This window comes from Cynoglossus semilaevis, chromosome 11 (genome assembly GCF_000523025.1).
Source record: "Cynoglossus semilaevis isolate Cse_v1.0 chromosome 11, Cse_v1.0, whole genome shotgun sequence".
NCBI lineage: Eukaryota > Metazoa > Chordata > Actinopteri > Pleuronectiformes > Cynoglossidae > Cynoglossus > Cynoglossus semilaevis.
In genome coordinates this window covers 19,779,268-19,804,979 of record NC_024317.1, presented here as the reverse complement: position 1 = coordinate 19,804,979, position 25,712 = coordinate 19,779,268, and the positions used below count along the sequence as shown (strand labels likewise).

General features: G+C 45.1%; 3 protein-coding genes across 5 annotated transcripts in view; 2 read left to right on the top strand and 1 right to left on the bottom strand.

The window, feature by feature from the left end:
- Window positions 1-799: 799 nt before the first annotated feature.
- On the top strand, window positions 800-5,795 carry pck1 (phosphoenolpyruvate carboxykinase 1 (soluble)). 2 transcript variants are annotated; one of them, XM_008321194.3, is made up of 10 exons: window positions 800-1,496; window positions 1,677-1,930; window positions 2,343-2,527; window positions 3,142-3,345; window positions 3,435-3,622; window positions 3,700-3,862; window positions 3,961-4,185; window positions 4,513-4,644; window positions 4,732-4,827; window positions 4,932-5,795. In XM_008321194.3, the coding sequence occupies exons 2-10, from the start codon at window positions 1,707-1,709 to the stop codon at window positions 5,387-5,389; spliced, it is 1,875 nt and encodes a 624-aa protein (XP_008319416.1). In that variant the 5' UTR covers window positions 800-1,496; window positions 1,677-1,706; the 3' UTR covers window positions 5,390-5,795. The 2 variants fall into 2 exon arrangements, with proteins under 2 accessions (XP_008319416.1, XP_008319414.1); XM_008321192.3 differs by having other exon boundaries at window positions 801-1,496; window positions 1,630-1,930.
- A 3,326-nt stretch (window positions 5,796-9,121) lies between these two features.
- On the top strand, window positions 9,122-15,028 carry cfap91 (cilia and flagella associated protein 91). Of its 2 annotated transcripts, XR_003051074.1 has the most exons (18): window positions 9,122-9,312; window positions 9,396-9,472; window positions 9,875-10,032; window positions 10,126-10,188; window positions 10,276-10,332; window positions 10,520-10,698; window positions 11,603-11,780; window positions 11,878-12,035; window positions 12,377-12,511; window positions 12,590-12,711; window positions 12,869-12,994; window positions 13,089-13,160; window positions 13,278-13,424; window positions 13,511-13,732; window positions 13,838-13,986; window positions 14,081-14,172; window positions 14,411-14,661; window positions 14,861-15,028. XR_003051074.1 is itself a non-coding variant. In XM_025059985.1 (17 exons), the coding sequence occupies exons 1-17, from the start codon at window positions 9,228-9,230 to the stop codon at window positions 14,587-14,589; spliced, it is 2,199 nt and encodes a 732-aa protein (XP_024915753.1). In that variant the 5' UTR covers window positions 9,123-9,227; the 3' UTR covers window positions 14,590-14,746. The 2 variants fall into 2 exon arrangements, 1 of the variants encoding a protein (XP_024915753.1); XM_025059985.1 differs by lacking the exon at window positions 14,861-15,028 and having other exon boundaries at window positions 9,123-9,312; window positions 14,411-14,746.
- Window positions 15,029-19,621: 4,593 nt separating this feature from the next.
- The window catches only part of pmepa1 (prostate transmembrane protein, androgen induced 1), a 16,783-nt gene continuing 10,692 nt past the window's right edge, over window positions 19,622-25,712 (bottom strand). Inside the window, 5 exon segments of the mRNA XM_008321195.3 lie at window positions 19,622-20,171; window positions 20,554-20,681; window positions 20,683-20,925; window positions 21,008-21,061; window positions 21,144-21,298. Coding sequence (XP_008319417.1) covers window positions 19,871-20,171; window positions 20,554-20,681; window positions 20,683-20,925; window positions 21,008-21,061; window positions 21,144-21,298 — 881 coding nt within the window. The 3' untranslated portion in view covers window positions 19,622-19,870.

Below are 25,712 nucleotides of genomic sequence, written 5' to 3'. Positions count from 1 at the left end.
GGTCTGCTCTGTTCTGAGGAGTTCAGAATCTGACGGCGGTTCTGAAAAAGTCAGACCTGTTTTATGTAAGAGTTAGCTATACATCAGGTGTTCTAATTAATGTTAGCATCAACGCTAGCATTAACCAGGACAAAGACAGCACTTGACTGCATTCTTAAAATGTTGTCGCACACGCGCACACGCACATTTTGTCAGCACTTCACACAGACGTCTTTATCCTAATTGTAACTAAAAAAGTATAAAAAAACAAACCAATAAACACGCACAAATCATTATTATCATTATCGTAATAATTATCCCTACTCCCTATATAGGGAATTGTACATAGTGCATTATGAAGCTGACTTATCAGTTAAAAATCGGAAATGCTTTCGGACAATACCTCGGCGCGGAGCTAATTACGTAATTACTGTTGCGCGATTAAAACGGACGTACACCTCTCTACGCAATGTTTCGCAAATGGAGTGCGCGACGCGATACATCGCTTCGCTAGCGTACATTTGAGGTACACTCGATTCAGCAGTGCATTATGGGATATTTTTGGGTGCTCTACGTAACGGACAACCTTACGCACTACACATTCGGACACGACAACAAAATGGCGTGCCCCCTATGCAGTGCAATACATGTGTGCGTGGAGCGGTTTCAGACCAACACATACCATTCGTACTGACGTGCGGAAACAACTGCGCAGACATGATGATTTCAAAGCCAAATTGCTCTGATGACTATTATGGAATGATGTTTACTCCTACGCCTTTGATCTCACATACCTTTCAGCCACGCACACATTTGCACTCACGCAACAACAAACACACACTGACCTTTCACCGCACCTGATCGAGCCCCTTCGATTAGCCAATCAGAAGGCAGCCGGCCAAGTCCCCGTCCACATTGTACCCAAAGTTGCCCAGTCGGCATCATTCAGTCATCCGGGTCAAAGTTCACCGGCATCTGATGAAAGAAAGTGCCTGAGGTTATGTCATGAGGAGACCGTGAAGAGACGGAGAAGAGAAACACGTCCCATCTGTCCCTGTCCGTCCCCAGACTGGACGTAGTTGGACATAAAATATTTCATAATTCAGCCTCCCATTACCCCAGGAGTGTGTATATGTGTGTGTGTGTGTTGGCCTCAGACTAATCCCAGTTCAGTGCAGCTCTCAGTTATCAGTTGTCAGACCTGACAACACTGCGTCCTGATTAATGATTCACTGACAGTGTAACGTGTTGTTTTTACAGTCTCGTAAGGAACAACTGGTTTACATTAATAAGCTGCAGGTGGAGCCCCGCCCTCTCACCCCCTCCCCACTCGTCCTCCCCTATACCGTGCACCTCAGCTCCACCATCCAGTAAATGGAACATCCCAGGGTTTAAAAGCAGCAGCTTCTCTGGCAGCCGACGAAAGAATCTCTCAGCTCTTCGGAGAACAGCCGACGGAAACCCCATCAGCTGATGAAGCTGAGCTGAACTGCTGCCTGCACCGGAGACTCCTGAAGGTAACCGGTCACACTAAACTCCCAGTGTATTTATGTTTTTTTTTTTTTTCATCTCAGTCTTCTTTACCTGCGTCTCGTCCACACCCTCCGTTTCTCCTCTCCTTCCTCTCTCTCTGGTTTTCGACCTCATCAGCTTCATCCACTGCTGGATTTTCTCCTCTCTCTCTCTCTCTCTCTCAGCTGATCTTTGTAGGACCGCCTGCCTCCGCCATGCCTCCTCAGCTTCAGCCCAGAAGCCAGAACGGACCCAGAGTCCTGCAGGGCGACCTCAGTGCTCTTAGCCCGGCTGTCAAGGAGTTCGTGGAGACCAGCGTGAGCCTGTGCCAGCCTGAATCCATCCACATCTGCGACGGCTCCGATGAGGAGAACCAGTCCATCCTGACCCAACTGGAGGAGCAGGGGATGATCAAGAAGCTGAGCAAATATGAAAACTGGTGGGTCGTAGTGCTGGTTATCAGAGTTTGCTGTTTGGTGAGAGCAGCCTGAGTGTCTGTCTGTCTGTCGTTAGCAGCAGGTCTCAGATAGAGTCCAGTTATCAGTTGTCCACGTCACATGTTGATGTCAAAAACACCTCAGTTGTGTCATCAGTGGCTCACTTACATTTTTAAACCAGTAGGTCCAGCTGGATCAGTCACACCTACAGGTCTGAGCAGCAGTCAACAACAACCTGCTCTACGGGACTCCTAGATATGTGCGATATGTGAAAGACGAGACATTTTAAGAATAAATATTAACGATAACAAGTGTCTGGAATGTGAAAGTGAAACGTTCATGCTCTGCCCCCTTCGTTCTTCTCTTTTCTTACCTTTTCCCGCGTCCTCGTCCTCGTCCTCTCCCCGCCTGCAGCTGGTTGGCAAGGACAGACCCCAGAGACGTGGCACGAGTGGAGAGCAAAACGGTGATTGTGACCCGGGACAGGAGGGACACGGCGCCTACACCTCGTACAGGAGAGGTCAGCCAGCTGGGTCGATGGATGTCCATGGAAGAGTTTGACAAAGCTGTGGCTCAGCGGTTCCCAGGCTGCATGAAAGGTACAGTGGAACCTCGAGACGCGAGCATAATCCGTTCTAGGACCGAGCTCGTAACTGGAGGTGCTCGTCTCTCGAATCATTTTTCTCATAACAAATAACAGAAAAAACAAAAAATCTGTTCCGGCCCTCTATAAAACTCCCTTATTAGTGTTAATAACAATGGAAAAAATATGTTTGTTTTAGCTTACGTATTTTTTTTTTACGATTGTATTCTTTCTACAAAAATCACCCAAACCCAAAACAGAAGACTTGCGGTGAGATGCGTACAGAAGTCAACAACCACATGAAGTGAACAAGTGAGGCGGCGTGGCCTGCTCCGAGTGCTCGGCCACCTAGCGTCGGTGTCTGTTAGCGTGCTCGTATCTCAAGTCTTTACTCGTACGTCAAAGCCAAAATTTGCTCGAAGGCTTGCTCGTATCTTCGTATTCCTATTCGTATGTCGGGACACTCGTATCCTTACTCGTTTACTGCATTGGGTTTGGTCTGTTAGCGGTTTGGTTTGCAAGCTTAAATCAGTGATTTTTTTTCCGTGAGGGTTGGCGTGGAAGAGTGAGTTCCTTCTGGAACCAACACAGTTTTTAACGTCTTTTTTTTTCAAACTCCTGCCTCCTCAGGTCGTACCATGTATGTGATTCCCTACAGCATGGGTCCGGTGGGCTCGCCCCTCTCCAAGATTGGTGTGGAGCTGACTGACTCCCCTTACGTTGTGGCCAGTATGCGGGTGATGACCCGCATAGGGAAAGCTGTGTTGTCTGCCCTGGGAAGTGGAGAGTTCGTGCGCTGTCTGCACTCCGTGGGCTGTCCTCTTCCCCTCCGCAGTGAGAGTCCATTTATTTCTATTGTAACGTAAACAATTCGAATGTTTTCAAAGGACATACAAATAACCAGATTCTGATTGGTCTGTCAGAACCGCTCGTGAACAACTGGCCCTGCGATCCAGAGCAGACGTTAATCGCCCACATCCCTGACCGCAGACAGATCGTGTCCTTTGGAAGCGGTTACGGAGGAAACTCTCTTCTGGGGAAGAAATGCTTCGCTCTGCGCATAGCTTCACGAATCGCTAAGGAGGAAGGCTGGCTGGCCGAGCACATGCTGGTGAGAAATGATCATTCGACTTCTCAGGAGCCACCGGCGACTTTTCCACTTCGGTGACCTTCAACCTTTCTCTTCAGATACTTGGCGTCACCAACCCAGCTGGAGAGAAGAAGTACATGGCAGCAGCTTTTCCCAGCGCCTGTGGGAAAACGAACCTGGCCATGCTGCGCCCCACGCTGCCCGGCTGGAAGGTGGAGTGTGTGGGAGACGACATCGCCTGGATGAAGTTTGATGATGAAGGTGAGAGAGAGAGAGAGAGAGAAAAGTTGAATTGAAACATTTGAAAATCTATATCAGCCCCACCTACCACACCAACTCTTTTTCTTTCGTTCTATCAGGAAACCTACGAGCCATCAACCCAGAAAATGGCTTTTTTGGTGTGGCGCCTGGAACCTCGGCCAAAACCAACCCCAACGCTATGGCAACCATTATCAAGAACACCATCTTCACCAACGTGGCAGAGACCAGTGATGGAGGCGTTTACTGGGAGGGCATGGACCAGTCCCTGCCTGAAGGAGTAACTGTCACATCCTGGAAAAACCAACCCTGGAGCCCAGAGGATGGTGGGAGATTTTCTAATTTTTTTTTTTTTTTAAGTTCATAAATGTTGGTAGTGGCGCTTTGGCCCAGAGACAATGTCTCTGTCATTGGTGTGGAACCCCAGGGTTCACCTCCTGGGCAAGTTCGAATCCCGATTAGGGCGGTTGGTACCTTCCAGTGGACTCACCACCCGCAGGAAGGTTTGGTACGGTGCAATGTGATTTGGGTGGCAACTGCTGCCCCCTCGACCCGGTAACGGATAAGCGGATGAAAATGGATGGATGGATGGATGGATAAATGTTGGTTGTTTAAAAAAAGAAACGCTCACTGTCTTTCTCTCTTCTCCCCAGATGAACCCTGTGCTCATCCCAACTCTCGATTCTGCACTCCGGCTGAACAGTGTCCCATTATTGACCCACAGTGGGAATCACCAGAGGGGGTTCCCATCGAGGCCATCATATTCGGAGGAAGGAGACCAGAAGGTAGGAGAGAACCAGGACCTGGATTTTGTAAAAAAAAACAAAAAAAAAAACATCCCCCATACTTATGTGTGGTCTGCTCCCCCACAGGTGTCCCTCTTGTGTTTGAGGCCTTCAGCTGGCAGCACGGTGTGTTTGTTGGAGCAGCCATGAGGTCAGAGGCTACAGCTGCAGCTGAACACAGAGGTCAGACTCCGAGGTTCATGGTTAAAAACCAGTTCAAGAGGAAAAATGATACTGATCTGTCTTCACCGTCTTCTTTCTCTTCTTGGCTCTTTTCTCTTTTCCAGGAAAAGTGATCATGCATGACCCATTTGCCATGCGGCCATTCTTTGGCTACAACTTTGGACAGTACCTCTCTCACTGGCTGAGCATGGCCGACCGGCCCGGAGCCAAGCTTCCAAAGATCTTCCACGTGAACTGGTTCCGTAAGAGCCCGACTGCCGGCTTCCTGTGGCCTGGTTTTGGAGACAACATTCGGGTCCTGGACTGGATGTTCAGGCGGCTGAAGGGCGAGACCGGTGCGATGCCCTCTGCTGTAGGCTACATGCCGTGTCAGGACTCTCTCAACCTGCAGGGTCTGGAGGGCCAGGTGGACCTGGACGAGCTCTTCTCCCTGGATCAGATGTTCTGGCAGAGGGAGGTGGAGGAGGTGAGGTCGTACTTCGTGGACCAGGTCAATGACGACCTGCCTAATGAGGTGGCCCGAGAGCTGGAGCTGCTGCATCAGAGAGTGACCCAGATGTAAGACAAACAGGCTACAGCGTTTCCGATCCGACTTTACTGGACATTAAAAAAAAAAACCATTAGAATCAGAGAAATTATTTAAAAAAAAAGTCCTGTAGATCGGAGCAGACTTTTGTCTTTAGACTTCCGTCTTCAGGCATCTGTTATCCTCAACTGTCTCTCTTTTTTTTTTTTTACAAATGTTTTGATTATATAGAAATATAAATTATGTCACTATATCTTTATTGTGTATTTATCTGGGAGTTTTTGATGGGTGGTTTCTGACTGTAGAATTATTTAAAGATTTTTTTTACATCACACATGACGAGAGTTTATTTTTGTTGTTCTTGACGTATTATAATTTTGTTCTGTTTCGATCTGAAGTCTCCAAGTAGAGGAGAAAATAAAAGGAAATGATTAAAACACTGCTTTTTTTCCAGGCTCCTGTTTCTATTACTTATAAGGCATTTTTTTTATTATTATTTATCATTTATTGGCAAGTCACACCAAAGCACAAGTCATCAATCAGTCATCAATCAGTCATCAATTAGTCCTCAATATGTTGTCAATATGTTGCTAGTCATCAATATGTTGCCACTCAGTCCTCAATATGTTGTCAATATGTTGCCAATCAGTCATCAATCAGTCATCAATAACTCATCAATTGGTTGTCAGCCAATCATCTATCAGTCATCAATATGTTGTCAGTCAGACATTAATCAGTCATCAATCAGTAATCAATCAGGCATCAATAAGTCCTTAATATGGTGTCAGCCAGTCATCTATCAGTCATCAATATGTTGTCCATATGTTGCCAATCAGTCATCAATAACTCATCAATATGTTGTCAGTCAGCCATTAATCAGTCATCAATCAGTAATCAATCACTCATCAATATGTTGTCAATATGTTGTCAATCAGTCATCAATAACTCATGAATTTGTTGTCAGTCAGTCATTAATCAGTCATCAATCAGTAATCAATCAGGCATCAATAAGTCTTTAATATGTTGTCAGTCAGTCATCAATATGTTGTCAATATGTTGCCAATCAGTTATCAATCAGTCATCAATAACTCATGAATTTGTTGTCAGTCAGTCATCCATCAGTCATCAATATGTTGTCAATCAGCCATTAATCAGTCATCAATCAGTAATCAATCAGGCATCAATAAGTCCTTAATTTGTTTACAGTCAGTCATCCATCACTCATCAATATGTTGTCAATATGTTGCCAATCAGTCATCAATCAGTCATCAATAACTCATCAATTTGTTGTCATTCAGTTTTCCATCAGTCATCAATATGTTGTCAATATGTTGCCAATCAGTCATCAATCAGTCATCAATAACTCATCAATTTGTTGTCATTCAGTTATCCATCAGTCATCAATATGTTGTCAATATGTTGCCAATCAGTCATCAATCAGTCATCAATATATTGTCAATATGTTGCCAATCAGTCATCAATATGTTGTCAATAAGTCGCCAATCAGTCATCAATCAGTCATCAATATGTTGTCAATATGTTGCCAATCAGTCATCAATCAGTCATCAATATATTGTCAATATGTTGCCAATCAGTCATCAATATGTTGTCAATAAGTCGCCACAGTGGTCAATGAGTCAACCATGAGTCGACCATTATTCATATAAATTATATTATTATTGAAAGTCAACCAGAAAACAGAAAAACAAGGAAAACCAAGTATCTGTGTCAGTGTTTGTCTCTAACCTTGATAAAAAAGACAAACTTCTACAGCGGGGAGCTGTAAAGATAACATCAGAACTGATTCTTGAAAACATTATTGACCTCGTCTTGACAGTAGAGGCAGCAGCAGCAGCTGCACTTTCCTGGAAGTGGGGTTGTTTTGGGGTCCCGTCTCCTGCCCCTACAAGCTTACTGTTCACTAACTGATGAAGATACTGATGAAGACAATGACGTAGACACTGACCCCACAGCTGGAGTTCACTGTCACACTATGACCTTGGTCTAAGAACAAAACATGCTACAGATCTCTGCATGACGTTTACATTCAAAAAACAAAAAGGGAGTGTTGAGAAATACGTACATATGGACGCGCAGCAGAGGTCAAAGGTGAAGAACTTATCAGCGGTGTGTATGTGTGTGTGTGTGTGACAGGCCTGCAAACACCGGACGTCAGCAGATCTGTTGACCAGGGATTGAGAACGACTGGTCATTCCACCGCGTGCTCACGTTGTATTTTGCAACGTGAGTACGCGGCGGTCCGGAAAGTATGATGTCATAAAATACAGGCTGGATAAGAGGTCATTTCATGATGCGCTACAAGTTAGAGAGAGTAGCCTTTAAGTTGTAATGATAGTATTTGAATATTGATTACTGTCATCAAGGATTTTTAAATATTTTTCTTTCCTTTTTTTTAAAGCTAAAGTGAAATACTTTAACTTTCGGTTACTGCACACAGACTGATGTCACCTGAGGACGATGACGTAACAAAGAAAGCTCAGAAATAAACATTTAAATCTTTAGAGGTACAGGTTGCCACTGAAGTAAAGAGAAATACTGCACACGACTCATTACTCTCTGGGACTGTAGTAGGTATCTGCCGGTACTGTGTACTACTACAAGTGACGAGTAAAGTTCTGGTTGCATTGTAGAAATGAATAATAATTCTTGCCTTATATCCAGCCAATGTTAAAGACAAAGCAAACAGCTGCATTTACCGTGATGTTCACACACAAAAAAAACCCCCCCAAGAACACGAGGAGAATATATTTATATCTAAGACGTCAAACGACAGTTCTCTGAGCTCAGAACTAGGCGTGTTTTGTACCAAACACTTTTATGAAGTGTCTTTATCTCCGACCACAGAGGACAGTCGGTGGGTTTGAAGAACCTCTGAGTGATCTTTGCTTTCTGCTGCAGTAATCAGCACTGTCTTATCGCCTGCTTCTTCCTCTGGAGCTTATCTCCAGCAACAAAACAACTGGAACAGTGTCCGACGGGCTGCATGCCGACTGTGTGGCAAGACCGCGTGTGTGCTGACGTAGAGACCTGGCGACAAGAGTAAAGGGTGTGAGGCAGCCGTTTGAAGTTGGACATTGACGCGGTAAAAGTTGACCCAACTATTGTCACAGATCCAAGACCCTGACGTCATTATTCACTGATCAGATCACACGCTGACCATGTGAAACAAGCTCACCATGTGACACTGGTCAACGGTATAAAATGTAACTACTCCATAACGTATTAATTCGTGTTTCTGGAAATGATTATTATTTAGCCTGTTTTTATATGTCCTAATATAGTCAATAAAATATACAAATGGTAAAAAAAAAAAAGATTACCTGTGACCCAGAAAGGTATAAGGCAGTAGAAAATGAATAGATAAATATTATTATGTATATTATATCACAGTATTTTCTTAGTTTAGTTTATTTAAAAGGGGACCAGAGTTAGCCAGAAGGCTAACTAAGGTTTCTGTGAATGTTCTTGTATGTGTGTATTTGTTATACTATCACTACTACTACTAATATTTCTAGTACTACTACTACTACTACTATATACTATTTATATATAAACGTTTTATATTTGAACTATATAAATACTACTACCAATAATTATAATAATATTAAGAATATTAATATATACTACTGTGTAAATAATAATCTTGTAATAATATAATTTATGGAGAAAGTTCGTTATTTAATTGTGAAAATTCATTAGAAATTGTGAAAAAAAAGTTTCATGACAATTCATGAGATGTAACTTCCGGTGTTCTCCCTGTTTTCCGTCACCACGGCAACACTTCCGGTGTCACCTAGTTCGCAACAAGTAAAAATAAAAACATCCCGAAGATTTCCCTTCGAAATACTGACTAATGAGTGAAACCGTGACTCAGACGGTCTTGAGGAAGCCCGTGAAGAAATGTACGAGACGAGAACGAGTCTACGATTATTTATACGGTGAGTAAACCTGACCGAACCGAAACTCAACTCGGGCAAAAGCGGCGGAACTTCTAATCTAACGGGCTGATGTGACTCCGTAGATCCAGTGTACACGCTGTCGTCAGAGGTGGACCATGTCCGGTCCGGACTAAAGGCCTGCAGGTCCGCAGACAGGCTGGTAGGTTCGACTAGGTTTGACTAGTAACCAGCTGTTGACTATCGAAAATGACTGGACCCGTTATCAAACTGTTACTGTTTGGATAAAAACGAAAAAAACATTAAACTATTATACATAACTTTACTGTCATAGTAGCTGTTGACTATCAAAAATGACTGTTACATTTTGTTTGGATAAAAACAAAAAACAAAAAAACACTAAACTATTATACATAACTTTACTGTCAGAAATAATGGACACCAATAACTATGGTCATTAAAATGGACGTCTTAATAATAATAATAATAAAAACAGTTCTGTCTCTATTCTGTCTGTCTTGTCGCTGTTCCATCTCTGTCCTGTCTCTGTTGTCTCTGTCCTGTCTCCGTTCTTGTTGGTCTCGGCGTACTGACTGTGTCTCAGCGGAGAGTGCCGGTGTTCGGTTCTATGTTCAGTAACCTGGTCCACCATCCACGCTACACCCTTCGCCTGGACCCTGTGGACCCAGTGCCGCCATCTGTTGACCGCTTTTGGCCAGGCCACACAGAGCAGCGGCGTCAGGCCCTGCAGCATCTGACCGGGTCTGAGTAGAACCACCTGTGTAACTCTGTTTGAATTACCTGGGAATAAATCCCTATAAATCCCTATTCGGTTCTGTTTCTGTTTCCTGCCAGGGTCAGTCCAGGTGGTGACACGTGCCATGTGACCGGAGTGGATCGATGGAAATACTTCAAGCGGTTTGAGATTCGAAGCCTGCTTAAAACACAAAGACATTAGAACAGATCACGATGCCCATCTCTGACACATGTCTCTGTTTCCTCCAGACCTCTGATCCCGGTCACAGAACCAGTTCTTCCCAATGTGGTTTATTCTCTGCCACAGTGAGTCTCGATCTTCCCTTAATAATAAATTCAAAGTCTAGGTTTGTGAAGAACTCTTTCATACGTAACTCCCAGACTGTTGCAGTTTTCAACAACCAGAACCTTAAACTTTTAACGTCATAAAAATCATTCATTTCTCTTTGTTGTTTGTTTGTCTCCTGACGCTGTTTCTGTTTGTTTCCGTCAGAAAAGACTTTGTCTCAACAGATGACAAAGATGTCAGACAGCCCCCCTCTTGCTCCACTGTTGCGGTGCAAACAGACTACAGGGAGAGTGAGGCACAGACTGACCCCTACAGTCCAGGATATCTGATCCAGCCTGGGGGGTCTACACCAGAGCTGCTGCACCTGCAGCCTCTGTCCTGGGGTAAAGTCCCCGTCTGTTTACACATCTGATCCGCTTCTGAAGCTCACCTGAACCAGATCTGAATCCCATTGAACCACATCTGAACCTAATCTGAATCTAATCTGAATCACATCTGAATCACATCTGAACACATCTGAATCGCATCTGAACCTCCTCTGAACCTCGTCTGATCCACTTCTGAATCTCATCTGATCCAGATCTGAAACCCATTGAACCACATCTGAATCACATTCGAACCATATCTGAACCTAATCTGAACCTAATCTGAACCACATTTGAATCACATTCAAACCACATCTGAACCTCCTCTGAACCTCGTCTGATCTACTTCTGAATCTCATCTGATCCAGATCTGAATGCCATTGAAGCACATCTGAATCACATTCAAACCACATCTGAACCTAATCTGAATCACATCTGATCACATCTGAACCTCATCTGATCCAGATCTGAATCCCATTGAACCACATCTGAACCACATCTGAATCACTTTCGAACCATATCTGAACCTAATCTGAATCACATCTGAACCACATCTGACTCACTTTCGAACCATATCTGAACCAGATCTGAATCACAGCCGAACCATATCTGAACCCCCTCTGAATCACATCTGATCCACTTCTGAACCTCATCTGATCCAGATCTGAATGCCATTGAAGCACATCTGAATCACATTCGAACCATATCTGAACCTAATCTGAACCTAATCTGAATCACATCTGAACCACATCTGAATCACATTCAACAGCCGAACCATATCAGAACCCCCTCTGAATCACATCTGATCCACTTCTGAACCATATCTGAACCTGATCTGAATCCCATTGAACCACATCTGATCCTCCATCTGAACCACATCCGAACCACACCTGAACCTCATTTGACCCTCGTTCATTTTCAGGTCGGGGGCTCCCAGCCGGGCTGGTGGAGGTTGAGATGATTGAGCGTGCTCGTGCCAGACGGGCCTGGGAGTCCAGTTTACCCCCACTGGACGACCTGAGTCAGCTGGACAAGAGGCGACGCACGATGGAGGAAATGGAGGCTAAAGAGTGGGCCTTTAGAGAAGGTGAAATCCAGAGGTGACTAGATAGAGTGTTCACGGCTTGTTTCAGCCGCCCCCTGGTGTCCAACGTAAGTCATTACTAGACGTCTCGACCATGACTCTGTGGTTTCCAGGCTCCAGGAGATCCGCCTGGCTGTCCTGCAGGACCTGCTGATGCAGAGAGACCAGGCCCAGAACCAGATGACACAGGACAGACTGAACCATCTGCATTCTCAGCATCTGAAGGACCGGGAGACCAAGACGGAGAAGATCCGCGAGACCCACGTCAGGTGTAAGACCACCGTTGTCCTGACTTGATAAATCTCAGATGTCTCTTTAATGCAGTTCTCAAATAGTACGGGCTTGAATGATAACACGCCTCCAGTCACTAGGGGGCAGCAACGACGATGTTGTCAGGTTCTCAATAGTATTTCAATTCTCGAGGGTGTGAGTTAGAGGGGCGGCTGGATGGGGACGATGTGAAAAAAATGTTTGTCCCCAAGTGGGGAGGACATGGGTGGTCATTGAATGTGCCTTACAACCAGAAGGTCACTTGATGGAGTGTTAATGTGAAACACAGTTTCTGTGTGTGTGTAAATACGTCTCTCATGTCAGTTGTTTTCTCATGTGCAGCACTGAGAAAACTGGAGGCTCAGAGAAGAGACGTTGAGGGAAAGTTCCAGCGTGCAGGCTGCAGAGACTTCAGTCAGAACCAGAGGAGCCTTCGTCCTGATGTCTTCAGGAGCCCCTATCTGGACACATACGAAGGTGTGACGGTAAAAATAATCTGATAACTGATGTTACCGTTGACAAACAGAGTGATCACTGGACACTGGTCCACCACAGGTTTGTCAGACCTGGAGGTCAGACACTCGAGACGGGTGGAGAAACCCAAACGTCCAATCAGCACCAAGGAGGTGACCCAGGAGCCAGTGAACGCGGCGGAAGAACTGCTGAACAAATACATGGTGGAGTACTGTCTCCCCTGTCTCTGCTCTGTCCTCTGTCTCCTATGTCTCCTCCTCTTCTGTCTTTCTACTCCTCAAACAGAGTTGTGAGCAAATGGAAAAACCCATTTTCAATTTTTGGACATTTTTAGTTTCATGTTGTTGTGGTCCTCCTCAGGTTCTGAGGGAGGAAGAGAGCCAACAAGTGATGACATCATCATCATCATCATCGTCACGTTTTCTCCTGAAGAAGGAGAAGCCTGCTCCTCGCCCGGCTACACCCAGAGTGGAGGAGCCTCCAAAGGTCAGGCGACCTTGTTGTGTGTAGCTGCCGTGTGTTGTCACTCCCTCTCCTCTGTCTCCTCTGTGACTAAGTCTGACTTCTGGTTCTGGTTCAGGAAGAGGAGGAGATGGAGTTGGCCGTCATCAACCTCCAGAAGCTACTGAGAGGGAGACGGGTGCAGTGTGAGGTCAGAGTTTGTGGTTCGGTCTGGAAGTATCACGACTTTTATGTGGTTATGGTCGTCGTTTTTTTTTTTTTTTTTTTCTTCTTCTCATTGTTGTCGTCGTGACGTGGTTGCGCGCAGATGTTCATGGGTAAAGAGAACCACCAGGACCTCCTCCGGGAGCTGAGGTCCACCCATGCTCTGCAGAAGGAGGAGCGGGAGCTGCAGAGAGCTGACAGAGAGTTCGTCCTCAGTCTGAAACAGAGCAGAGACCGGCAGCTGCAGGAGGTCCAACACGTCCTGTCTGTCCTCTTCACGCCCCTCTGACCTCACCCGCCCCTCCCCTCACCTCCTCTCTCCCTCTCCACCCCTAGGCCTCTCAGGAGGAGGCGTCCCGGGCCGAAGCGGTGGGTGCCGAGCTGGAATGTCTCTTTGACACTTTGTCCAAGGAGCTGATTCGTCTCCAGGAGGAGAGAAGGATCCATGCCTTTTCAATGCTCGCCGAAAGAGACCGCCGCCTTCGAGAGGCGGAGGAGAGCGGGAGGAGGCGGGTGGAGGAGCGCAGACGCAGAGAGGAGGATGAGATCTTCAGACAGGTGAGTGCTCAGCGTGCGTTATGAAGTGAATTTCTTTTTTTTTTTTTTCATCGTGACACAGCACAAGACCAAACGTGACCTCTGCTTCACCACCTGTGTTCACAGGTGGTGCAGGTCCACCAGGACACCGTGGACTTGTTTCTAGAAGACACGATCCTGGCCGCCACGGAGCAGACGGCGGACCAACAGGCCAGAGACCAGATCCACAGGAAGGCCAGAGAGGTCAACGACATCGCCTACGCCATGGAGCAAAGGTAACAGAGGTCAGGACCTGAGGTCTGACCTTTAGACTGAAGAAGAAGAAGAAGAAGAAGAAGCAAAAAAATGTGTTTGTTTGTGTTGAAACAGCAGGAACAGTCGTCAGTCTGAAGAGATCGTGTCAGAGCTGGTCTACAGCTTCCTCATCCCAGAGGTGGAGAAGATCCGTATCAGAGGAACAGGTTTGTTTTTACGAACAGTGAAAACAACGACAACAAAAACTACAACTTCAGTGAAAACAAACTGTTTTGAATATGGCTAAAACTGTAAAGAGTTAGCATAAAGCGGCTCAAAATAAATTGAAAAAAAAAAAAAAAAAAGAAGAAAATTGTCCTGACCATAATGTCTCCAGAAAACGTCCACCTTTGTCCATCTGCCGTTTTTTTTTTCATATCGATTGCCTTTGTCCTCTTCTCTCAGTTCACCTCAGGCAGCAGAGACACCTGCTGGCAGCTCGCAGCATCGTTCTTGGGACTGCAGAGGATTCAGCAACTCCCGGGTCTCCCCAGTCCAACTGTCCACCCCAGAATGACTCCGGTCCAGTTGTGGAAGACAGTCCTGAGGAAAAGGATCGGCAGCAGGAACCTGAATCGGAGTGACTGAGGGACCATCTAGAACCTGGATGGAGATATGATAAAGATGAAAAAGACCTTTGACCTTTAGTTCAAAGGGTGATTGTCATGGAAATTTGATCAAATTGAGAAATAAATAAAAAAAAAAAAATCATTGAAATAATAAAACAACAAATAAACGACAGCCACGTGTGAATTTATTCATAAAAGTTTTTATTCTTTTTTTGTTTTTTTTTACATTTTTTTTTTAAAGGAATTCCGTAGTTCTGAACTGTGTGCGATTTCATACCGTGTAAAGGAATTCCGTAACTGAACTGTGTGCGATTTCATACCGTGTTCTGTGACAACAACCATGAAAACATTGTCTTCCGTGTGGAGCAAAGACGGGGAAACAACAACAGAACGAGAACGGACGTCAGGTATAAATAGAACGCAACTGTTTTAACGCAGCGGTAGGAAAACATGGTCATCACCGCCATGAGTGTAAATGTGTGTGTGTCCTAACACAGCGGTCCTCAACCGTCTTTGTACCAAGGACCGGTGGGCTTCATCGTTGAAAGGACCATTACATTTTCAAAATAAAACATCTTTCTTCTGTTAGTATCGGAGTCTAAATGACCTGTTGTCTTGAAACATTCCCAGATTATCTTTGAATATAAAAAAAGTAAAGGGATAGTTTCTAGATTGTTTTTGAATTCACTGTGTCCCACTGAGACCCTGGACCAGAGGTTGGGCACCCCTATTCTAACACACAGGTGGAAGACTTCTTGACTGTGGGACAGTGTCTCGTGTGTGTTGTTTACTCCTGTTAAAATACACACACACACACCAGAGATAAGTGCGTCTTCACGGCTCTGATTGAAAGAAAACGTCGACGCAGAAACAACGACAACAACTGCCAACACCGCCATCTGCTGCGGGGACACGGCGGAAATCAAAATTAAACAACAAGACGTTTTCACCTTTTTTTCCCCCCAATGTTCCTATCAGAGTCAAACAGAAACGAACGTTTATAACATCCCCGTGAACTCAACGCTAAAACGCTGACAAACCGAACGTCCATTCACACGAAGACAAAAGAGCAAAGTCCGGTTCTGTTCTGTTTCAGCATTGCTTTTTTTTTTTTTTCAAGACAAAAGAGCAAAATCCGGTTCTGTTCTGTTTCAGCGTTGCTTTTTTTTTTTTTTACACCAGCGACACGAGACGGACAGTTTTAAACACGTCTCGTATTATGTTCAATGTAATATCATCGATTACATTTCAGACGACCTTTGACCTTACATCTTAGTCTGTGGTCCTCCACTGGGGGGCGCCAGAGATATGTGTGTTCAGTGTCCACACATCTCAAATAATACTGTAATAAAATGTAAGTAATACTATCAACTGAGTGTCCGTCAATGTCGGACCTTGAAAACCCCAGCGTCTGAGGTCGGGCTCAAAGTCCGAGGTTCTCTTTTGACCCGGTGTGAACAGACGTGCGGCCGAGAGGAGTACAGTGTTGTCTGACATGGACACCATGAAGGCACGGGTGGAGAGACTGGGTCGGACCAGGAAACAGTGATTCGAGATTGTGCTGAGTCTCCAGACACAACAGAGCACTGGGCAAGTGCTAAGAGAAATATGTTTCAGGCGGATGTGAACCCGGAAGGACACTTTAGAATGAGACGTCCTCCCACCCTCTGATTTGGTTCCACGGACAGAGAAGAGAAAATGCGGATGATAAAAGTGAACTTTTTCGATCTCAAGTAAACAAACAACGATATAAAAAGTGAAAAAAAAAAAACAACAAAACAAAACAAAAAACTAACATCGTCAAGCTACGTAAAAACGCGACTAATTACATCAAAAAACAAGGCAAACAGTTGGTGTATTGCAACGCTCTCTGTGGCATCACTGTCAACAAAAGAACAATCATCATCATCATTACGATCATCATCATCATCATCCAATCAGCATCATGTGAGACAGTAAGGGGGTGTGGCCAAGGTGATTGACAGCCCAGACGTAGCCACTCACACAGTCAAACTTGTCACCACACATGGCAACAATAAACAACAATGAACGTCTACAAAAAAAGAGAGCTGGCCAATGGCGGCCAAAGGGCCAGAGAGGAATAGCTCTTTCATTGGTCAGCAGGCATCTGAAGGGAACAGGAAGAGAATGTTTGGACAGGGAGAGGAGAGGAGGCAGGAAACGTGTGTGAGTGTGTGAGTGAGGGATGGGAGCGTGGCTCGGTGTTAAGAATGTAGAATGTTGTGTATCGCCGCCATGAGGTTTCCTCCTCTCTCCTCCACCTGTCTTTGTTTTTTTTTAAATATATATATATATTTATATATATATATTTCATCAGCCAGCTTAGCCATCCCTGAATGCAACATCACCTTTTTTTTTTTTTTTTTTTTTACTTTTGGAAAAATTTAATTTAATGTCATTAAAATTTAAATGTCATAAAGCCTGGGCCACAGCCCTCAGGTTCAGCCTCCTCTTACCCGCTGCTAACCCTCCACAGCGGGGACCTGGAACTGCTTTGTCAAACAGTAGTGGGGGGATAAGGGAGTGATTAAAGATAAGGGGGTAAAGACGTAAAATTAAGGTAACTTTGGAGCCATGGCTATCATTATGATCCAAACACAGTGGAAATACTGGTTCAGACTCTGATTGACTTCTTTGTTGCTCCTTTGGGGTCAAAGGTGATTCTGTAAACACGGCAGAGTAATCATGGCTTCTGATTCGTGAACTGAACTTTTTTGGCATCTCAAGTGTTGAGGACAAAAAAAAAAAAAAAAACCCAAAACATTTAATTTTAAACTCTGAATTTTAAGAATTCAGTCCAAACTTTCAATTTCAAAATCATAAAAACTTAAATGTCTCAACACCTGTGATTTTTTATTTTATTTTTTTTAGAAAAGATAAGGCAACAGCATAAAAAAGAATATATATATATATATAAATACATATATACGTGTGTATATATGTACATGTAATATAGATTGAAACGTTATTCTTTTGGCCTGTAAATCACTACACTTGGCTACAATCGCGAACTTCAAGTTTTGGCTGCAGTTCGGTCCAGTCTCAGTGGAGGGCGCTGTTGCATAAAGGCTGAACAAGCAGAGGGCGCTGGCGTCACGCAGTTTCCTGTCGATGTAAAGTCACAGTGACTGTGCAGAGAACGTTTTTATTCTCTGCCCTTTGAAAGAAGGGGAAAAACAAACTTTTTTTAACTTTATATATATATATATATATTTATATATATATACCCCGAAGAAACAGCGGAAGACGAATTGTTTCTCAACACTCGTGTCACTTTTCAACACTTGACTGTGTCTCGCTCGAAACAACTCGTCCGACGCTGCTTCCGGAACAAAGATGTTTGCTCCTAACGTTATGAATAGCGATGTTTAACCTGTTCGTTTTCCCGCTTCTTCTCCGGAGAGACCTACGCATTTGAATATTAGGGTTTTTCAGTTTCCTCCCGGCTGTCGCTGGCTGACTGGAGATTGTTGTCTTCTTCCTGCTGCAGTAAAGTGCTCAAAGATGCCTGCGCCAGAGAGAGACGGACCCAGACCACAGGAAGTTACAGGCGTGTTGTATGTGTGTCTACAGTGGGGCTACATCCGTGCACAGACAGTTCGGGTGCGTGTGTATCACCCAAACTCACATCACGGTTCTCTCCAGATCTCTGGGTCGGTTCTGGTGCTGCTCTCTTTTCACCCAGTGAACAAAACTGAGTTTGACTTAAAAAAAAAAAAAACAACAAAAAAAAAACAACGTCAGCTCTGACGTCACTCATCATCTTGATTAGTTCAAACCTGCTCTGATGCCACGGTCTGATGAAGCAGATTTTTGACTTTGCGATTGGGAATGATTCGGCCAATGAGGTGAGAGAGAGAGAGCAGCAAACACAGTTTCTGATTGGACCCAATGATTAGGACTTGTACCATTGCATAAACTCTGGATTTTTTTTTTTTGACTCAATGGTTCAGTAACAGAGTCAGACTTTTATTCTGAAAGGTTGTCAGGACTGTGCACGGATGTAGCCTGAAACTCCACCTGTGGCCACAGGAGGCTCTCTCTTTGTGTGGGTATATGTATGTGTGTGTGGTTATTCTCAGAAAACTGAGCTCATTCACAATAAAAAAAATCTCTCTTTAAACTTCCATCTGCGCAGACTTAAAAAAAAAATAGTGCAATTCTTATTAGCAATTATATAAATAACTCTAAATTCGTGCTTTTAAAATCGCTCTGTTTGCATACGTGTGTGTGGGTGTGTACATATATAGTCCATCCGTAGGTAATATACATGCCAACATGTATGTGTAACAAAATGTTCAAGGTGAAAGTTGGCACCCCGACGACTAACCCGCCCTTCTTCTTCTACAACTAACCAACATACAAAAGAAAAACATCTGACCTCACCTAATTTAGAAAAATATCCTACTTTCTCTACTTTCTTTCTCTCGTCAAACACATTTTGTCAACAGTTTCGAACTTTGTGCAAACCTTCTTTGAAAAACACGTAAAACGTAACACAAACGTTCCAGCCACGGCTCCTGCACCAGTTGGTCAACATAAGGCAGCATGTTTGGCATGAGAACGCATTAGCACCGTGCTATGACTGGTACGCTAGTTTTTTTTTTTTTTGCTAATGCTAACTATTATTTCCTGCAAATACTCTGAAGTGCTAACACGCCTCCGCTGAAAACAGCTGACGACTGGTGCGGGACCCGAGCCGCGGTTTTAAATAGAGAACAAAGACGTGGAAAGAGCGGCGGAAGGGACTTCCGCAGGAAAACCAGAGTCGTCCTGGAGGAAGCTGAGAATCTGTGACGGGAAAAGAAACGAAACGAAACGAACGGAACAAGTACATATTTATAACGAAAAAAAAGAGATCGACTCAGTCTGATAGTTAGGGTGAGAGGAGTTACGGGAAGACCTCTCCCTCTGACATCATCGTCATCGCTTCATCTCAAGTGCACAGGAAATGGCGGAACAGAAAGAACCAGATGCTCCGGTGTGACTGTTCTCTGCAGGAATGAACCAGCAGTTCGCATTTCCGGTGTGACTGTTCTCTGTCTGCAGGAATGAACCAGCAGTTCGCATTCGGAAACAAATGCTGTGACCTAAAGAGGTTTTGTGTGCGCCCCCCTCGTGGTCACCGCTCAATCCGTGACGAAGGAGAACTAGATCGGTAAGAACTCACCAGGTGGTTAACCAATCACCTACTGAACCGTCTTCCAGAGAGCCGTACGACTTAATCCTGGTTTTCCTGCGCCCCCTGGAACCAAGGATCCAGGAAACAGTACCATCACACCTGCTGAGGCTTCTGGGATTTCTCCTTGGCTTTCCTGCTGTTCATGCTTCCTTGTTGCTGAGCTGTGGGTCGAAGTAGGCCGTGTACGAGCGAGGACGGGGGTAACTGTCCGTGGGAAACAGTCCGGTGCCTGTGACCGGGCGTCACAGATCCTGGATGATAGTAGTGCCCCATCACCTCGCTGTAGGCAGGGGGCGCCCCCTCAAGTCCAGCGCCCGGGTTCTGCTGCCGCGAAGCCTCCTGGGCCTCGAACACGCTGAGGCCCGGGTTGACGCTCGGAGGAGGAGCCTGCAGGCTGGAGGACAAGGAGGGAGTGATTCGAGGGTCATGTCACATGATTTGTCACATGATCTGAGATGATGGGTGGGTGGAGTCAAGCTAAGTCCAAGACAGTGTAAAGCAGTGGTTCTCAATCATTTTCTGTCATCCCCCCTCCCCGCCCCCCCACCCTCTCCTGAATTGAAATACCATCGAGAACCTGACATTTGTATCTGTGCAAACCACTGCATGAGTTGCTGCCACCTAGTGACTGGACCTAAGTACTGGTCCAAGCTATGTCCAAGACAGTGCGCTTGGCCATCGACCTTTGCCCAGACTCACTCTTAAAACCTCGACCTTGACATGTGACCACAGCAGAACAGACCGACTCACGGAGTCGCTGAGAGACAGGACCTCACCTGGACTGGAGGCAGGAGTTGGACAGGTCAATGGGGTGGGAGTCGAACACCGTCCTGTTGGGCGGAGCTCTAACCGACTCGCGGTTCAGATCCATCTGTTGCTCTGGATCACCGAGATGCAGGACGCACCGGGCCCTGGTAGGGCGGGGGCTCCTCCCCGTCCGACAGGGCAATGGTGGGCGGTAAGTCAATGAGGCTCTGGGGCAGGTAAGGGTACGTGGGCTGAAAGCGACACGGCGCATACGTGTGTTGGAAGCGGTGAGGCTGGACATTAGGCTGGTGCTGGTGCTGGTGCTGGGGCGCGGCGTGTTGCGGCTCTCGCTGCAGGTAGGACACGTGGACACCTGCGTCAGGGAGGCGGGGGTTGTAGACCTGGAGAGGAGCGGGAGAGACATCAAGTCAGACATCTGTCCGTTCTTTTGTCGTCACATTTAGGGCTGGAGCCCAAACTCACCTCACTGAGTCCAGCGTTGGGGGCTGTGCCCTCAGACGACCAGAGACCCCCCTCCTGAAAGACAGAGATGTTAAGGGTTCGTGTTTCTGTACCGCAGCACTGACGTAAGACAACGGACTTGAGCTGCAGGTCTCACGTTGGCCAGAGGGAGGTGCCTCCTGTGGGCGCCGGAGTGTCTGGTGAGAAGAGAGCGAGCCGACAGGCGGTAATGGTTGAGCAGACAGGTGATGACCACCACCATCACCATCATCACCACCACGATGACCAAGATCTGCACGAACTCCAGCTGGGCTGTAGGCAGACAGGAAAAAAAAAAAAAAAATTCTTTTGGTGAAATAGCATTTTTGCCAGTTTAAAACCTTGAAGTTAAAACGTCAGTGGGAGGCACGTCTCCCTTTCAGGGGGCCACCAGAGGGCGTTAGGAGCGGGACAAGAATCTGACTGAAGTTAGGTGAGATTGAATGGATGAACGGATTGGAAGTACAATGACTCTGGTACTGCAGTAAAACAAAAGAAGTACTGGATTTTACGCGAACTGATGTTGGATCGACATTTGCGATTGGTTAATAAAAGGATGGCAGATGAGTTTAAACCTTGAGAAACCTTGAGAAAATAATAATTATGGACCATCAACTAAGAGAACCATAACATAACAAAGTCAGGATTAACTAACGACACCGTATAAGTCAGGTCAGTGACATCGGAGAAAATATATTTTAAAAAAAATATTGAAATTTATAACACATAATAAATACAATATATTGGACATTAATACATTTTTTGGGTCCAAAAATTTTTACAGGACGTTCAAAGGACTAAATAAAACTTATGACTCACTGTCGTCCTCACAACATAATGAATACAAGTTTGGGCACACACACACACACACACACACACACAGAGGGAGACGTTTTCTCACACTATTTTTGCCGAGGGCAGACAGAGGTCAGGGCCAAGTCAACACACACACACACACACATTTCTTTTGTCAGCACTTCACAATAGACATAGTTCCCATTCCCTGCACTGCACTATTTCAGATTTATCCTAACCTCAAAATACTTTGATTTTGAATTGTGGGGGGAAAAAAAAAATGTCTCCACGAGTATAGCAATACCAGACCAGAACACACAGTAGTTCTCCATCTCTGGTCGTGAACGAACAGTGAGACAGAACAGAGCAGTTCAGAGACAACGCTTAGTGGTCAATACAACAACGACGACGACAACACACAGGAGCAACACAGTCCTAACAACTCATCATCGTCATCATCACCCTCAGCAGCACCATCCTCATCATCATTACTATCATCATCATCATCCTCATCATCATCATCATCACCATCCTCATTATTATCATCACCATCCTCATCATCATCACCATCATCACCATCCTCATCATCATTATCATCATCATCCTCATTAACACATCAGACTCATCATCACCAATATCACGCTAATCATCATCACCATCCTCATCATCATTATTATCATCCTCATGAACACACAATCCTCATCACTATCATCACATCCTCATCATTATTATCATCATCACCCTCTTCATCACCAATACTGTCCCAATCATCATCACCATCCTCATCATTATTACCATCCTCGTCATCACTATTATTATCCTAATTATCATCATCCTCATCCTCATCATCACCATCCTCATCATTATCATCATCACCCTCTTCATCACCAATACCGTCCCAATCATCATCACCATCCTCATCATTATTACCATCCTCTTCATCACTATTATTATCCTAATTATCATCATCCTCATCCTCATCATTATCATCATCATCACCCTCTTCATCACCAATACCGTCCTAATCATCATCACCCTCAGCATCATCACCATCCTCATCATTATTATCATCCTCCTCTTCATCATTATTATCATCCTCCTCTTCATCATTATTATCATCCTCCTCTTCATCATTATTATCATCCTCCTCTTCATCATTATTATCATCCTCCTCTTCATCATTATTATCATCCTCCTCTTCATCATTATTATCATCCTCCTCTTCATCATTATTATCATCCTCCTCTTCATCATTATTATCATCCTCCTCTTCATCATTATTATCATCCTCCTCTTCATCACTATTATTATCCTAATCATCATCACCATCCTCATTATTATCATCACCATCCTCATCATCATCACCATCATCACCATCCTCATCATCATTATCATCATCATCCTCATTAACACATCAGACTCATCATCACCAATATCACGCTAATTGTGTGTGTGCTAAAAACTCCTCGACTGTTCTAGTACGAAGATGTTCCACTGAGTTAAAGGAACGCTGCTCCAAGTGAAGAACAAAAAAATCTCAGAAGGAAAACGAAAGTCAAGAGAAATCCCGGTGGACTCAGAGCTCCGTGTGACCAGTGCGTCCTCACTGGGAGACACACACACTCTGAGCCTCCACACAGCTTTGTTTGCGACTTTTTCTCACACACATTCCCATGGTGTCCAGACACACCCCCGTCCACATATTGAGGAAACAGCTGAGCAGACAACCCCCAAACCCCCCCCCCCCCCCTCCCCCCCCCCCCCCGCCCCCCTGCCGTTGCACTCTGACCTCTGGCTTCGTCCACGGAATCTTTCTGGACCTCAGTCTGGAAATCCAGGTCCACGAACCGTAGGAATGGAAGGAACTCTCGTGAAAGACAGGGGAGTGGTGGGAGTGTCTGGGTGAGACAAATGGGTCAGAGGGATGGACAGAAGAGTGAAAAGACAGAAGAAGGGAGGGAGAGAGTTGAGGAGAGAGGGGGGGGGAAGGGTAGAAGTTTCAAGCTCTCGTTGGCAAAAAAAAAAAAACAAACAGCCAAAGAGAAAAAATAAATAAATGCATTTTAGTTTAAATAGTGTAAAAAAAAAAGAAAAGTCCAGTTGTCTCCAGGAAGAAGAGGACATGCAGAAAAGTGAAGGACGGTCATGTGATGTAGACAGGCATGGACAAACTAAGGCCCGGGAGCCGGAAGCAAATTTTTCCAAATTATTTTATTTATTTACATTATCATTATACTCCCTGCAATACCCACGTTTCCCCAGTAGATGTCGTAGAAAATGATAAAAACCATTTTAGCCTTTATGCGTGACTTTTACATGTCATTTATCTCAGCTCCCATCTATCTGCTCCTGACCCGGCCCCGGCCTGTTCGATTTTAGGACAATTGTGGCCCGCGAGTCAAAAACTTTGCCAGAACATGCCAGAACGTTCCATCTTGCCCCTGACACAGGTTGTCTCTCACTCACTCTTACAAAAAAAAACCCAAACACTGCAGTATGAATGGGAAGGGACTATAAATAATAATAATAATAAATATTCCATCTGCTACTGATCTTGGACCTCCTTTTTTTCGTTCGTAAATTTCAATCAAAACCGAATGAGTCACTCAGGTAGCCAAACATTTCAGTTGAACTGAAGAGAAGAGCTGTGGCTGACGTGATGTCCTTGCCCTTATTTTTCTTTCTGAGTGTGTGTTGTCCTTTGTTCCGCGACTCTTGTTGAGTCCTGATGTCTGCCCTGGACCGACCCGTGTTGTTGGCATTATCAAACCGAGAGCTGATTTCAAAATGTTTACTGTCTGGTTTCAGCTCAGACTCTGCGGACGTTCATCACAGCAGATCCTGACGTTGTTTGCCGGATGGCTGAGAGGCCCAGTCAGCCGCAGTCACAGCAGAGATGCTGGCTGAGTCTGACTCAACACGGTGCACGGTTGTTGACCCTCATTCAGTGAGCCACAGGGCAATAGATATACACTCCACACACTGGATATATAAATATATATATATATATATATATGAATATATACTGTATGTAACCACATTTCTGTGGGCCCTTAGCCAGGAGTTTGAGACGCCTTGTGCAATAGATAGATGGATGGATGGATGGATGGATAGATAGATGGATGGATGGATGGATGGATGATGGATGGATGGATGGATAGATGGATGGATGGATGGATGGATAGATAGATGGATGGATGGATGGATGGATGATGGATGGATGGATGGATGGATGGATAGATGGATGGATGGATGGATAGATGGATGGATGGATGGATAGATGGATGGATGGATGGATGGATGATGGATGGATGGATGGATAGATGGATGGATGGATGGATAGATGGATGGATGGATGGATAGATGGATGGATGGATGGATAGATGGATGGATGGATGGATAGATGGATGGATGGATGGATGGATGGAGGGATAGATAGATAGATGGATAGATAGATAGATGGATAGATAGATAGATAGATAGATGGATAGATAGATGGATGGATGGATGGATGGATGATGGATGGATGGATGGATGGATAGATGGATGGATGGATGGATGGATAGATAGATAGATGGATAGATAGATAGATAGATAGATGGATGGATGGATGGATGGATGATGGATGGATGGATGGATGGATAGATGGATGGATGGATGGATAGATGGATGGATGGATGGATGGATAGATAGAAGAAAAGAAGAGAAGAGAGTGGAGAGATTTCCCCCCGCAGTCACCTCCTGACCTCTCCCCGGCGGCGACTCAATTCTCTGAAGTTTTTCTCCGATTCACAAGGAAGCGAAGAGAGAAAAATCAGTTTCACTTCTGCGACAGTGACACAGGAGAGGGAGCAAGTGTCCCCCCCCTCCTCCCTCCACCCCCCCCGTCCTC

What these genes read in the sequence shown, in the direction of transcription:
- pck1 (XM_008321194.3), top strand. Translation starts at nt 1,707, where the DNA reads ATGCCTCCTCAGCTTCAGCCCAGAAGCCAGAACGGACCCAGAGTCCTG. An exon ending in CTGTCCTCTTCCCCTCCGCA is followed by an intron (nt 3,346 to 3,434) that starts GTGAGAGTCCAT and finishes TTGGTCTGTCAG; the next exon opens with AACCGCTCGTGAACAACTGG. An exon ending in GGCTGGCCGAGCACATGCTG is followed by an intron (nt 3,623 to 3,699) that starts GTGAGAAATGAT and finishes CTTTCTCTTCAG; the next exon opens with ATACTTGGCGTCACCAACCC.
- cfap91 (XM_025059985.1), top strand. Translation starts at nt 9,228, where the DNA reads ATGAGTGAAACCGTGACTCAGACGGTCTTGAGGAAGCCCGTGAAGAAA. An exon ending in AACTGCTGAACAAATACATG is followed by an intron (nt 12,712 to 12,868) that starts GTGGAGTACTGT and finishes GGTCCTCCTCAG; the next exon opens with GTTCTGAGGGAGGAAGAGAG. An exon ending in GAGTGGAGGAGCCTCCAAAG is followed by an intron (nt 12,995 to 13,088) that starts GTCAGGCGACCT and finishes GTTCTGGTTCAG; the next exon opens with GAAGAGGAGGAGATGGAGTT.